The sequence below is a fragment of the Musca autumnalis genome, unplaced genomic scaffold (genome assembly GCF_047663935.1).
Source record: "Musca autumnalis isolate F117 unplaced genomic scaffold, ASM4766393v1 scaffold_3, whole genome shotgun sequence".
Lineage (NCBI taxonomy): Eukaryota > Metazoa > Arthropoda > Insecta > Diptera > Muscidae > Musca > Musca autumnalis.
The window spans coordinates 106,832,738-106,847,521 of NW_027411866.1; the positions used below are offsets into that span (position 1 = coordinate 106,832,738).

The 14,784-nt window shown below is 31.9% G+C and overlaps 1 protein-coding gene across 1 annotated transcript in view; it reads left to right on the forward strand.

Moving 5' to 3' along the window:
* The first annotated feature begins 2,881 nt into the window (after nt 1-2,881).
* tefu (Serine/threonine-protein kinase tefu) overlaps nt 2,882-14,784 on the forward strand; it is a 41,851-nt gene continuing 29,948 nt past the window's right edge. Inside the window, exons 1-10 of the mRNA XM_073973490.1 lie at nt 2,882-2,931; nt 3,143-3,450; nt 3,505-3,672; nt 3,732-3,955; nt 5,608-5,706; nt 5,773-6,018; nt 6,079-6,224; nt 6,282-7,260; nt 7,326-7,503; nt 7,570-7,748. Of these exons, the coding sequence (XP_073829591.1) occupies nt 2,897-2,931; nt 3,143-3,450; nt 3,505-3,672; nt 3,732-3,955; nt 5,608-5,706; nt 5,773-6,018; nt 6,079-6,224; nt 6,282-7,260; nt 7,326-7,503; nt 7,570-7,748 (2,562 nt within the window). The 5' untranslated portion in view covers nt 2,882-2,896. The remainder of the gene's footprint in view (nt 2,932-3,142; nt 3,451-3,504; nt 3,673-3,731; nt 3,956-5,607; nt 5,707-5,772; nt 6,019-6,078; nt 6,225-6,281; nt 7,261-7,325; nt 7,504-7,569; nt 7,749-14,784) is intronic.

Sequence of the window (14,784 nt, forward strand, 5' to 3'; positions counted from 1 at the left end):
TATAGTTATATTCCAGAACCTGGAATCGTAAATGGTACTTTAGTACTTTTCCAAAAACTAAAAAAATTGCGCTTTTATCTAAACAAAAATAGCGATGACTAACTCTAGCTCCTATGTTCTTCTGCTAGACAATTTTGGCCGATTAGAAACTATCACCATATTTGGACACGTTGACATTTCTGATTGAGTTTTTGAAATTTTTCCATTATCTATCTACATTTGTATAGGAAGCAAATTATGTTGTAATAGGAATGCTGGGTTATTTGACATTTTCTTACCTTGTGAAAACTGATTTAAGTCTTGTTAGTCTAGATTTATTGCTGTGGCGGAATATCTGGAGAGTCTCAATAACATAATAATCTGCAAAAAACTATGTTAAACGTCAAAAAACTTAATTTAGAATGCTTTTTTGATGATTTTCCAAGTTTAATTGACGATTTTTGTCAAAAAAACACTTGCATATTTAGCATATTTTTTGCATATATTTTGCATATTTTTTGCATATTTTTGATATGACCCCAAATATCGAAAAATTGACCCTCAAAACGCCTAGATCCAAAATTTGAGTCCAATCGGATAAGAAATAAAAAACATGCTAAAATCCGATGTCTATATATTAGGGATATTTTTGAGGAAAAATATATCATTCAAAAAAAACTATTTCCCATAAAGACTTCTTTATAACGAGGACATGTAACCTCATCCAAGTCCGAACGGCGTGCCGCACACTAAAATACCACTTACAGAGGCGGTACAACTGGTCTGTTCCTTTACTTCTGAAAATGGTAAAACTGGCAAAAGTTGTAAACTGCTCCCATATGAATTGTATGGTGTCTGAAGTAAAGGAACGCTTTTCGAGTAAAAAGTGGTAAAACTTGAAGATTCTTTAAGGAAGGAACAGAGCTAACATTTGTTAATATGTGTGATATTTTGTCAAATTAAAAAATAAAGCCCTAATAAATATGTGCCTTTTGATTTCAAAAGACTGAAACAAATTCTGCTTTTTCAATGATTTTCCAGCGATCCCAAACGTTTTTGCAAGAATTTTACTTTCTGCGAGAAATTATCCATTTAGTGGAATGATATGGAAACATTCAAATTGAAAATGTAACGAATTTTCATATTTAATAAAATGTGAAAAAATATTAGTTTTTTAAATTCCAATAATTTATAGACATTTCCTTCTTTGCTTTACATATACAGGTGACAGTAAAAATACAAACATAAACAATTTTCTATGTGGTTGTTTTTGAGTTGTATTTGTTGTAGTATTTACTTTACCTTGTTTGTTCTACCATGGTATGTGTTAGTAAATCAGAGTTGTATTTGAAGACAAATTGTCTGGTGTAAACGCTTAGTAAGGAAGCTAGGCAACGTACGTATTCTCACCAACCCTTTTTCATGAAATTTTCATGTTTTGTTTGGAAAATGGAAAATGTTGTATCATAAATAATAAGAAAGGATAGCTAAAGCTTCCTGTCAATTTAATTTTTTTCTTTCGACTGTTCCTAAAACGTCAAAACAATGTACACAATATTTGTATGTGTGTGTGCTGTTTGAATATGCCAAACAATTTTAAAGCAATCGAATATTCAATGGTTTTTAAAATTGTTTTTAGAACATAAGCATGGAAGAAATTCTTCAGCTTTGCATTGAAACAAACATTTTATCATATCCACAACTCGATTATGTGGCCTTGGCCCTTCATTTCTCGTGTTTTTTTTATAAAATGCTCAACATTGGTATTGTAAACAAACCCACTTGTTGCTTTTGTGTTTACTAATGTTGATGTTTTAGGAATTCAGGAAAAACAAGGGTTATATAGATTTTTTCCATTTAAATCTACCATGTGTTGTATTGAAATATGATTTTCTTTATTTATTCAAACGAATACATGAAATACTATATACATATAAAGTAGAAAAATGTTTGTATGTTTGTTTGTTTGAAATTTATGGACTCAAAAACCGCCGAACCGATCTTGCTGAAATTTTCAGGGTATATTACTACATCCCCTGAAAGTAACATAGGCATTAAAAAGTTTTGATCCGGAGATAAAGCATCATAATCGGAGGAACCTCCAAATGTATTACAACGTCCCGGTCCACACTAGCGTAAATTTCATTATAAAATTTCATGAAATTAGGTGTTCTTAAATCCAATTCCCCACCACAGCATTTTATGATTTTTCTCTACTATGGAGGTCGATCTAGAGACGCATAATTTCATGCAATTTTTTCAATGAAATCACTCTAGTGTGGACCGGGACTAAATGTGCCAAAATATATCAAAATCGGTTCAGATTTGGATATGGCCCCCATATATATTTTCGTTCGATTTCAAGTATTTGATGCACCAAAAATAATAATGTCTGTTCCAGTAGTGGGATTCTGTAACTCATTTTTGCTGTTATCGATAATTGTCGGTAAAATTAAAATGGTTATAATTTCGATTATTAACGAAATTTTTCGGTTAGTTAACGATGAATAAAAAGTAGTCGCAAGCCTCTACCGACACAAACAGTGATGCCAACTTTTCTTTATGTTTTAGTCATAATTTTGTGATTTAATTTTACCGATTTTTGTCGGTAACAGCAAAAATGAGTTACAGAATCCCACTACAGATCTGCAAGAAGCTTCTAATTTTTAATACGATAACAAATTTTCCTTTATGATATCCAAAAAAATGGTAGAAATTAGTAGGTTCTTGAAGTACTGGAACAGACCAATAATTGATAACACTTATTGGTACTTAATGATTAGTGAGTGGATCTTAAAAAAATTCAAAAAGAAGAAGAGTTTAAAGGTAGAATTAGACGTGACATAGTCATAACGCCATAACCATAGAAAACCAAAACCCAATTGGTTTCTTATGGTTATGGCTATGGCATTATGTTATGTTACTACTAATCGAATTCATTGATTTCCATAGGTTTGGTTGAATCAGCTGATTGATATGGCCTTATGGCGTTATGGTTATGTCACGTCTAATTCTACCTTTAGATTTGCCATTCTTCTTTCCAATATTCCGATGCCGGCCTTCTTTGTGTGCTATTAAATTTCCTTCTGTATGTTCGCGGGGTTTTTAAACTAACTTTCATTATTTATTTGTGTTTGAATGTCTTTTTAACCACTATGTCCAGTATTGTTTGTTTAATAAATGCTTTGTGCGCTGAATTACGTTCGGAAAAAGTCACTACACGGAATAAAGCTGCTGAACAATTAGAGAATCATTTAAGCTCCTCAAAAAATGAACTTTTCGCCAAATTGCCAAAACGAGATGAGAATAATGTCTCTTGGACTACAGTCTTTAATAGCGTCATTGATGCAACCATTAAACATGCTATTAAAGTGGATGAAACAAAGGACACGAAGAGCCAGTCGACTTTATTGAACAAAAACTATATTTACAGTGCCATAGTGAATAAGTTGGTTAATTACAATTTGGAAAGTACGATTGAAATTAGGATTCTCAAGAAATCATATTAATTTGTTGCCTTTTTAGATCCCGAACATTTGTTTACAAAATCCACATTGTTCAATGGTTTCCAAGAGGGATTTAAGAGTCGTGTTGCTATCCTCTATTTCAACGATATGTTCTTGTGCATTTTGAATCAGGCCCTTTTCAAGTCACCTGTATATATTAGAGACATGAAGGTCAATGAATTTAGTCGTAAGTAATGATGGGCGTTATTGGATTTATGTTTTTCTAATATCTTTGCTTTATTTTAGTTATACTATCGTATCTGTTCGAAACGAACAAAGGTACCGATGACTTATTCCGTTTTGCATCTCTAAAGGCCATAACAAAAACTATCGAGTTGTCCCATGAATATGTCCAAATGAGTGCAGATGTTATTGCTTATTTTCCAGAGATCCACGAATTCGCCAATAGGGCTAAAAAAGATGGCCAAAAATCTGATGTTATCAAATTGTATTATTTAATGGTTTCTCAGGTAGGTAACATTAATAATTCCTAAAATTAATGCTTATGATAGACAACGGGGCACTTTCCTCTTTTGCTGGGGAAAAGAAAAGTAAAAGAGCTCTTCATCCTATTAATCACTGATGCTAGACAAATTGGCGGTTTAAAATAGTTGAAAAGTGCTTATCGACCTGTAGCTCAAGTGCGCATGAGGACAAAATTCCTTCAAAATTGCCAGAGTTTGCTTTTGATGAGGAAGGCCTCTTTCTCAGAGTGCAAATTCAGATCCCTTCCCCCGAATTTGCGGAGATACTTTTAATTCCCAACTTCTTTGGCATTTCTGTCCTTAGAGGCGTTGACTGTTGTTGAGGTCTCCTTTAATTCTCCAATGTGTCTGTGGAATCCTGCCTACGAAGTTTTTTTCGGCATGTGTCAGTTGTCCACAGGAGTCCATAACCTCGTCTTTCACATCACCTTCTTCTTCCTTAGTAGACTTAGTAGACTATGTGGGGGGTTATGACCTGGTTCTGCTCTTCTGGGACACTAGACCACATGGTCTAGAAGTTCCCTACTTTACTTCTCTATCACCGACGCAGCCAGGGGGAGGTATATTTTAGACATTGTTTTGTCCGCTGAGCACTCCTGAAATGGTGTCAAGATGCATTTCTGACTACGTCCCTCTTCTCTATACTATCTTGTTTCTATTTCTTGTTTGGTCCTCCCGAAAACAAAATTCCCTGTAGTCACAACACTTCTCCACCAATAATCCCACGGCAGTGGGTTCTTTCGTACCGGATTGACCCGAAACCATAGTGTTTCTGCCAGCGGCTGCCAACCCAGCACCAAAACTATGCTTCTAATTGTCAACATAGGTCCATGTTTTGATATAGCCCACCAGGTAACGGTACCTACGAATTTTCACACCTTTTGAGGATTATATAGGAATTTTTGAACAAACTAGCTGTAATTTGACATTTAACGTTCTCATTGGTCACAAACATTTTCAAAATAGGTAATGTTTTGGAATAGCCCCTATATAACGGTACTTGCCGATTTTACGTATTTTGAAGATGTTACCTTCATGTAATTTGACATTTCAAGTTCCTAGTGGTCACAATATGCATATGTATTTTGTTATTGCCCCCATAGAACGATAACTTCCGATTTGATGTATTTTTATGATATTAGCTAATTTTTTGTCAGAACTACCTGCTATTTTATATTTGAGGTTCGCAGTGGTCACAAAACCTCACCTAAAATTGCGGGCTTTGGTACTTTCGGCCAGGCTAACTAAACGCTTTACTTGTTCCTCTTATAGGACTTCTCCATCGTAGTTACTTGTTTTAGAGGATTTAACCGCTCAATTTTTGGTCTATGGGGGTTTTACAAATCCTCAGTATTTTGGGAAAAGTAGAGCAAGCATCATTTAGAGATTGCTCTACTTTCCCCTGATAGATCCTGCTTTCCTGAATACTGAAGAATCAAATAGAACCGCAAGGTTAAAGAGACATGTTGAATCAACAACACATCAACCTTACCATCCGTCACTCGGGAAAAAAGCGTCATTTAGAAGTATGACATATCCTTCGGATTCTTGTTTGAACTGATTGATTTATATTATTTTTTTCATTCCATTACGATTGCCACATAAACAACTTAAAATTAATAATCTACAACTTTTAGCATTCGGTTGACTATCACAACTTAATTTGTAATGATTTCCAAGTTGTTTTGCCGATCATTATTGGATTTTATCAATACAATATGAAAGCTGAAACAAAGGTAGGTCTACACAATGATTCACTTAATAAAATCACAGATGTACTTATATGTCTTATTTCTTGCCAGGAATTATTATTTAAATCTGTACTTATATCCCTTCAAACCTTATACCCCTATATACAACAAGGAGATACAAATACCATCAATATTACGGTGCACAGTACATGGCCAAAAACGTTAATGAAACTCAAAACAATGATTGAAATTGAAATAAAGGAACGTAAAAGTAGTCACTATCAATTAAGTCGTTCACAACAAGCCGATAAAAGTCTAGAGGTTTTTGTAAAAATGTCCGCATTGGTTATGTATTTGGTAAGAACTTTTTGAGGAAAATATGAACATTGGGCTATAATTAGATTTAATTTGCTTAAGGTCTTGTGGCATATTGATAACACAAGTGGTGGCAATACTGATCAGCAAGCAACTGCACAAAAATCCAAAGTGGCAAGATCATCAGATAAGCTGGAAATTTTATTGGATTTGGTGCAGCCACAAAAAGTGAAATACAATGATATTTGGTAGGTACCTGAGGCTTCGCATTAATATTATAACAATATCTGTATATTATCATTTAGGTTGTCAATACTGGCTGAAATGGTAAACGAAATCGACGACATTATAAATGTTGCAAATTATCAACAGTTGTTGAAAGTAACTCTCAACATCCTGGAAGACTATACTAATGGCAAAAATATGCATTGCCTACGTTTATTGTTAACTAAATTATTGCTAAAAGAAAAACAATTTATGTCCACAAAATCTATACCTGATAATTACTGTCAAGAAGAATGGCTTAAAGCAATACAAACTATAATAAATGATACCTCATCCTGTTCCGATGTTATTGCAGAAAAACAAAAACTTTTACAAACGCTTATTTTAATTGGAAAGCTCTCCGCTGATAATTGTACTACCCTTATAAATTCTTTTATAACAAATGCCGCTTCAAGACGGACTGAATGTGTACAAACTTTGCAGGAAATTTTCAAATGCGCCGATCACATTGGTTTGGATAAAACATCAAATATGGTGGGACAATGCATTACCTGGCTATATGGCGATAAGGATAGAAATGAAGCCAAAAGTATATTATTGCATATAGAACCGATAAAACCTCAACTAATAGCCGAAACATGTGCCATAGCTGTAATTAATTTTTTAAATGAAACTTCCTTAAAAGCAAAATCAATGCCAGGCGAGGAGTCAAGTACTAATGATAACTTGCAAAATCTACAATTTAAATATATACGAAAGTTTCTATGCCTAGAATGCCATGCCAAAGCCTTACAAATACTTGAAGTAAATGCAAACTCCAAAACTCTACAATCTCCCATAAATTGCTTATTTCAATGTAATTATGAACTTCTTATGCGTACGGTAAATTTTGAAACTACACAGGGAACAAATTCCAAGGATATTCTTGAGGATTTGACATCACTGCAAAAGATAGCAATGCTAATGCGAGCTCTTTTAGAACATGGAGTTTTTGATGATAACTCGTTTATTCAGTGTCCACTTATTAAACGTATTGGTTTCTTTTTAAGTCACTTGGAGGTGTGTTGATTTTAGATGAACTTGTTTTTTATTAATTTATTAATACAAATGCTCTCTTCTTTTAGTTACAATTTAAAAACAATTCCACAACAACCATAGATCGTCCAACATTGGGTGAAATATTGAATTTATTGGAAAACATAATGGAATGTTTCACCTGTAATGCTACACTTTTGCAATACTTTGAAAAGCAGCCCATTGAGGAAATGATACAATTTTTGGGAACATCTTTGAAATTTTGTGGTTGGTTTTTTACAAGATCTCCGTTTTTGCTTTTTAATATTTATTTATATTACAATTTCTTTTCAGCTCAAAATTCTCGAGATCAATCAGAATTCGATGACTGGTCAGCAATATCTGACAAAATTTTATGTTTGTTGGCTAATTTGTGCGCCAGTTCAACTCATTGGAAGGAAGCTTTTGACTTTTTAGCAAAATATAATTTCAATACAAAAACTCAAACGCCAATAATTTTGGAATTGATAAAGGTATGAATTATACCAATCTTTTAAGCACTTAGGTTTTTATTACCAAAATTTAGTTTGGGACAAAAGTATTTATTTCGAAAAGCTTAGTCCATATTTACATTAGGCAATTTTCCTTGCGGCAATTGTCAGCTTGAAGGTGAGGGAGGTGAGGTATATGGTAACCCTTTGCCTCTCAACACCCTCTCTTGCCGACAAACTGACAATTGCCGCAAGGAAAATTGCCTAATGTAGATATGGACTTATTATTATTTTTATGGGAAAGCTTCGTGAAATATTCTTAGATGGAAGTGGCGAAGTACTAGATTCGTGCAACACAATTGAAATTGATATTGTAACTTCTCTGTTGTTCGAAAACCTTTTCCTGAAACATTTGAATATTTATAGATAGATATTTTCTGTTAGCTTTAACCAAAAATAACGGCTTTCTTAAAGGTTTTAAAAGCCGAAATAGCTCAACATCCAAAATCATTATCCTGTGTTATATAGAAGTTAATTATCTATTTTTGGCTTTGATATTTGGTGCATCTTTGCATCTTTTGCTTTAGTTCAAATGAAGTAGTGAAAGAGCTTATCATTTTTACCATTAAGAACCCTTCATAGACACAGAAAGTTGTTTATTAAAGCCTCTGCTACACTATTGTGGTTGATTGTTTTCTTGAATTTTGAACGGTTTAATATCTATGGAGCAGAATCCTAGAAAAGAGGATAAAAATCGCAATTGTTTTGCTATTTTGACCATTAAAATCCGTTTCTACAGAGTTCGTATATTCTAGAAAGGTGTTTATTGAGATCTGAGGTACATTCTTGTAGTTGGTGGTTTGCTTCAAATGGTTTGCTTGAATGCTGTGTTACAAAACTTGAGAAAAATTGTAATAGAAATTTGATCATGGCGATTTTGACCTTGCAGATGAAGCTTGATTTATTATATGTGTTCACAATTTTTGTTCTTTGCACAGTATTATTATTATTACTATTATTATTATTATTATTATTATTATTATTATTATTATTATTATTAGTATTAGTATTAGTATTAGTATTAGTATTAGTATTAGTATTAGTATTAGTATTAGTATTAGTATTAGTATTAGTATTAGTATTAGTATTAGTATTAGTATTAGTATAAGTATTAGTATTAGTATTAGTATTAGTATTAGTATTAGTATTAGTATTAGTATTAGTATTAGTATTAGTATTAGTATTAGTATTAGTATTAGTATTAGTATTAGTATTAGTATTAGTATTAGTATTAGTATTAGTATTAGTATTAGTATTAGTATTAGTATTAGTATTAGTATTAGTATTAGTATTAGTATTAGTATTAGTATTAGTATTAGTATTAGTATTAGTATTAGTATTAGTATTAGTATTAGTATTAGTATTAGTATTAGTATTAGTATTAGTATTAGTATTAGTATTAGTATTAGTATTAGTATTAGTATTAGTATTAGTATTAGTATTAGTATTAGTATTAGTATTAGTATTAGTATTAGTATTAGTATTAGTATTAGTATTAGTATTAGTATTAGTATTAGTATTAGTATTAGTATTAGTATTAGTATTAGTATTAGTATTAGTATTAGTATTAGTATTAGTATTAGTATTAGTATTAGTATTAGTATTAGTATTAGTATTAGTATTAGTATTAGTATTAGTATTAGTATTAGTATTAGTATTAGTATTAGTATTAGTATTAGTATTAGTATTAGTATTAGTATTAGTATTAGTATTAGTATTAGTATTAGTATTAGTATTAGTATTAGTATTAGTATTAGTATTAGTATTAGTATTAGTATTAGTATTAGTATTAGTATTAGTATTAGTATTAGTATTAGTATTAGTATTAGTATTAGTATTAGTATTAGTATTAGTATTAGTATTAGTATTAGTATTAGTATTAGTATTAGTATTAGTATTAGTATTAGTATTAGTATTAGTATTAGTATTAGTATTAGTATTAGTATTAGTATTAGTATTAGTATTAGTATTAGTATTAGTATTAGTATTAGTATTAGTATTAGTATTAGTATTAGTATTAGTATTAGTATTAGTATTAGTATTAGTATTAGTATTAGTATTAGTATTAGTATTAGTATTAGTATTAGTATTAGTATTAGTATTAGTATTAGTATTAGTATTAGTATTAGTATTAGTATTAGTATTAGTATTAGTATTAGTATTAGTATTAGTATTAGTATTAGTATTAGTATTAGTATTAGTATTAGTATTAGTATTAGTATTAGTATTAGTATTAGTATTAGTATTAGTATTAGTATTAGTATTAGTATTAGTATTAGTATTAGTATTAGTATTAGTATTAGTATTAGTATTAGTATTAGTATTAGTATTAGTATTAGTATTAGTATTAGTATTAGTATTAGTATTAGTATTAGTATTAGTATTAGTATTAGTATTAGTATTAGTATTAGTATTAGTATTAGTATTAGTATTAGTATTAGTATTAGTATTAGTATTAGTATTAGTATTAGTATTAGTATTAGTATTAGTATTAGTATTAGTATTAGTATTAGTATTAGTATTAGTATTAGTATTAGTATTAGTATTAGTATTAGTATTAGTATTAGTATTAGTATTAGTATTAGTATTAGTATTAGTATTAGTATTAGTATTAGTATTAGTATTAGTATTAGTATTAGTATTATTTATTTATTTATTTATTCATATTTAACTTATATTTAATATAAGGTAAATAATATGGGAAAATAGCATTAGCAGCAATGGCTATCAGCTATGTAATAATATACATTTGGATATATGTATTATATAGGAATTTTACAAGAAGATATGAAATTGAATACAGCATCAATATTTTCCACAGTTGGGATTTGTAGGATATCTATTCCTTTGTTTTGAAGAAATTTGTTTTGGTGATGGCGTAAGGAATTGCATTCAGTAAAAATGTGTTCAACCGTACATATGATGTCCCCGTCGCATCTTTGGCATTTGTTGTTAAGGTTTTTATTAATCAGGTGGAGGTGGGTTGTGATGGTGTGTCCCATTCGAAGGCGCGAGAAAACTCGAATTTTTCTTTTTTCCATATTGGAGGGATAGGATGGGCTTTGACATTCTGGGTTTACAAGGTTGTAGTGCCTGTGTTGAAAGCTTATACTTTGTTCTGCAACGTGTTGTTGTAACGTTGTTTTAATTTGTTTTTTTAAGTCACATTTTTCCATTAGATCATCTATTATCAATGGCGCAGAGCAAGCGTATTTTGCGGCCGTGTCTGCCCAAACGTTTCCGGTTAGCCCAACGTGTCCTGGGATCCAAACAAGTTGCACATTACTTTTATTTTCCATTAGAATATCGCGTATTTTATTTATTGATATCCATTTGTTATTAGAAATATTACAAACAGCTTTTACGACAGATAGACTGTCCGTGAATATAGCAGTTTTTTTATTTGATTCCAAAGCTAAGTTTAGGGCGTGTAATACTCCAGCTGCTTCAGCAGTAAAAATTGATGCGTTGTCTTTTAAACATTTTGCTCCAATTGTTCTTCCATTTTCATCAACAACTGCATAAGCAGAAGTTAAATTGTATTTTGACGCATCCGTATATAAGAACACCCAATCGGATTGCCTTGATATATATTCTGCAACAAGTTGAAGATACACTTCGTTCGAAGTGTCTTTTTTCGAAAATCGAGTAAAATTAAGTATACAACTTAAATTTGTGTACTTCCATACAGCGAATTTTGACTGGTAATGGGGTAATTTTTCCTTAAAAAGCAAAATGTTGTTATGTACGCAATTATATATTGTGGACTTCATTTTGGGGGTTCTCTTGGCTGAAATCACCTTTGTCACTATTTCATCCAAAATTGAAGAATTTGTAGCCATGATTTTGGGTAGCAGCATGTTTCTACATTCTATATATCGATTTTCCAAGGATGGTAACCCAGATTCTATATACAGGATGCTTATAGGTGTTGTCCGAAAAGCGTAAATACTAGCCCGGATACTGTTGTGATATACAGTTTTAATGTGGCGCAGTGTAGTTTTTGGACTGTTTCCGAAGAGAAATAGCCCATAGTCTATTTTGCTCAACACCAAGGTATTGACAAGATATTTTAGGGTGCTTATGTGGGTAAAGCTCCGACTAGATAGATATTTAATAATGTTCGCCCTGGGGACAAGGCTCCTTTTTAGATTTAAAATGTGTTCATTCCAACGATAGTTTTTTTCGAAAACAACTCCCAAGATTTTTAATTTGTTGACACAGGGAAAGACTGTGTTGTTAATTGTAAGATTGGGATATATGCAGTTATGTTTTCTGCAAATATGCAATACAGAGGATTTAGATGGCGATATTTTTGCTCCTGATGTTTTTGCCCAATTATTGATCTCCTGAATTATTCCGGAAAAGACTTCATTGGTTTCATCATTATTTTTATTTAGGCTTATGATGTATAAATCGTCTGCATATAGACAGTGGTGAATTTTGCTGTGTTTGTTTACGATAACACTTATTTCGTTAAATGCAATTTGGAAAAGAATCACGGATAGTGGTGATCCTTGGGGTATTCCGTTGTGTATTTGAAAGTTCCGGGAATATTGATTATTAATTCTCACTCTAAAACTTCTGTTTGTTAGGAAGGATTTTACATAATTTAGAATTTTTCCTCCGATTCCCCAAGATCTTAGTGCTTCTAGAATAACGTGCATCCCTATCCGGTCAAAAGCCTTTTCAAAGTCAATTGCTAAAATTGACGCATGATTTCTTGACGATAGCGCTTTCGTAACGAAGTAATCGATGTATAACAATGCATCGGTACAGCCTTGGTTTTCTTTGAATGCAACTTGGTTTGTTGCTATTAATTTGCGACTTTTTAAAAACCATGATATTCTTTTGGAAATAATTCGTTCCATTAATTTGGATATGCATGGTAGCAATGAAATCGGACGATAGCCGGAGAAATCGGTTTTACTTTTGTTGGGCTTGGGTATTGCTGATACAACAGCCGATTTCCATGAGTGGGGAATTACGCCTGTGTTAAGAATTAGGTTGTATAATTTTTGCAATACAGATATACCGTAATCTGACAAATTTTGTATCATAAGGTATGTGATACGATCATGTCCAGGACTGCTTCCCGTAACTTTTCTCAACGCTTGAGATATCTCTATTATTGAAATATTTTGTTCAATAACAGATGCGTGCCGGTTACCAGGTATATTATTAAAGTTCGATATAAAATTATTTTTAGCGATCCAGAAGTCCGGTTGAAAGTTTCTGTCTAAGGAGTCTTCCGACCAACGATGCCCAAAATAGTTACCAATATCAAGTGAGTCAGTTAAAATTTCATTGTTTGCTTCTATTGCTGAAATACGATGTGCCATATTCTTACTAGAGATCCTGTTGATTTTTTGCCAGACTGTTGAAAGAGGAGTGTCTCTACTTATGGTTTTTGTAAATTTTTCAAAGCAAATCATTTTTTCCTTTTTGTTCTCAAACCTGAATTTGGCATTACTTTTTTTATAAGAAAGAAAATTTTCCATTGTCGGTCTTTTTTGGAAAATACGCCATTTTTTCACCTTATCTGTTCGGAGAATTGTAAGCTTATGATTCCACCAAGGGACAGAAAGCTTCTTTTTGTTTTGTTTTAAGGGTATACTTCGGTTTGCTGCATTTCTTATGCTTTTAGTGATTATAGCATTGACTTTGTTGACGTTTCCATTCAATTGCTTGTTTTTGAATTGTTCATCAGCTAATTGTTTGTACAAGTCCCAATTAGCGTTTTTGTAGTTATATTTGGCGATGGGTTTGCTTTGTGAGATATTCGTGGGAGTGGTGATATTAGTGATTATAGGGTAGTGATCACTATGGTACAAGTCTGGTAATGTAAAGCTTGATGTAAATGGTAGCAATGATAGTGAGCAACAAGCAATGTCGATGTTGGAAAATGTATGGAAAGTGGAAAAATGAGTAGGTTTTCCGTCGTTTAGAATGCATAAATTTTGTGTGTTTAGTGCATTTTCCAAAATAACGCCCCTTGTGTTGTTTTTGTTGGAGCCCCATAGAGTATTCCAACTATTTACATCTCCAATCAGAATGGTTGGTGTATTTATGTGTTCGAAGAGATCGAGTATATCGTTTTCATCAAATACTTCATTTGGATGAATATAAATTGAAATAATTGTAATTTTAATATGTAGAGTAACTTCTATTACAATATTTAAGATTTTTGATGAATTGAAGATTCGTTTGTGTGGAATGCTGTTTTTTATAAATACAGCTATTCCACCTTTGGCAGTTGTGTTGCCGATGTGATTGGATGAGTGTGAAGTAAATGTGTTTGGAGGCATTGGAGTCGTATTATATGGTATATGTGTCTCCTGAAGAGATATGAAATCTGGATTATGGTCTTTTATCAGTAACTGTAGGTCGATGTAGTTGTTAATTAATCCCTTTATATTCCACTGTGTAATTCTAAAATTAGACATGAGAATATAAATAAAGATACAAAAGTTAAAGCCGAAAACACAATCAACGCCTGAGCAGTGCCACGCACCTTCCCCGGCAAAAGAATAAAGAAAAATTCGAACCTGGTAGCCTTTGTCTTCATTCCGCGCCAGAAAAGATGCATAACTCTACCCAGACGTTGATGTGTCTTCGGCTCAACCGGAAGCATATTTATTCATCCATCATATCTAAATCTTTAGAATCCATTTCTGGTCTTCTTGATGTTATTTTTGCTGGTGTTGCTTTGTTTTCCGCTGTGTGTGTGATGTTTGTAGATACATTGTTTGGAGCATCTAAATTACTCCGAGAGAGTGTTTCTATTCTTGAGTGAAAATCTTTTATTATTTTCTCTCTATTTATTTGGTTTTGGTTTGTTTTGGGAGAAGTGGTTTCTTTTGCTTTTGGAGTTGTGGTTTCACTTGCTTTTGAAGTTGTGCTTTGAGTGTTTTGTTCGTTGAAAGTTGTTGTTATGATTTGTGTTGATGTTGTGGGTATTGATGATTTGTTGTTGGTTCTGCGTTCTGAGGTTATTTCTAATTCTTTGGTTCTTTGG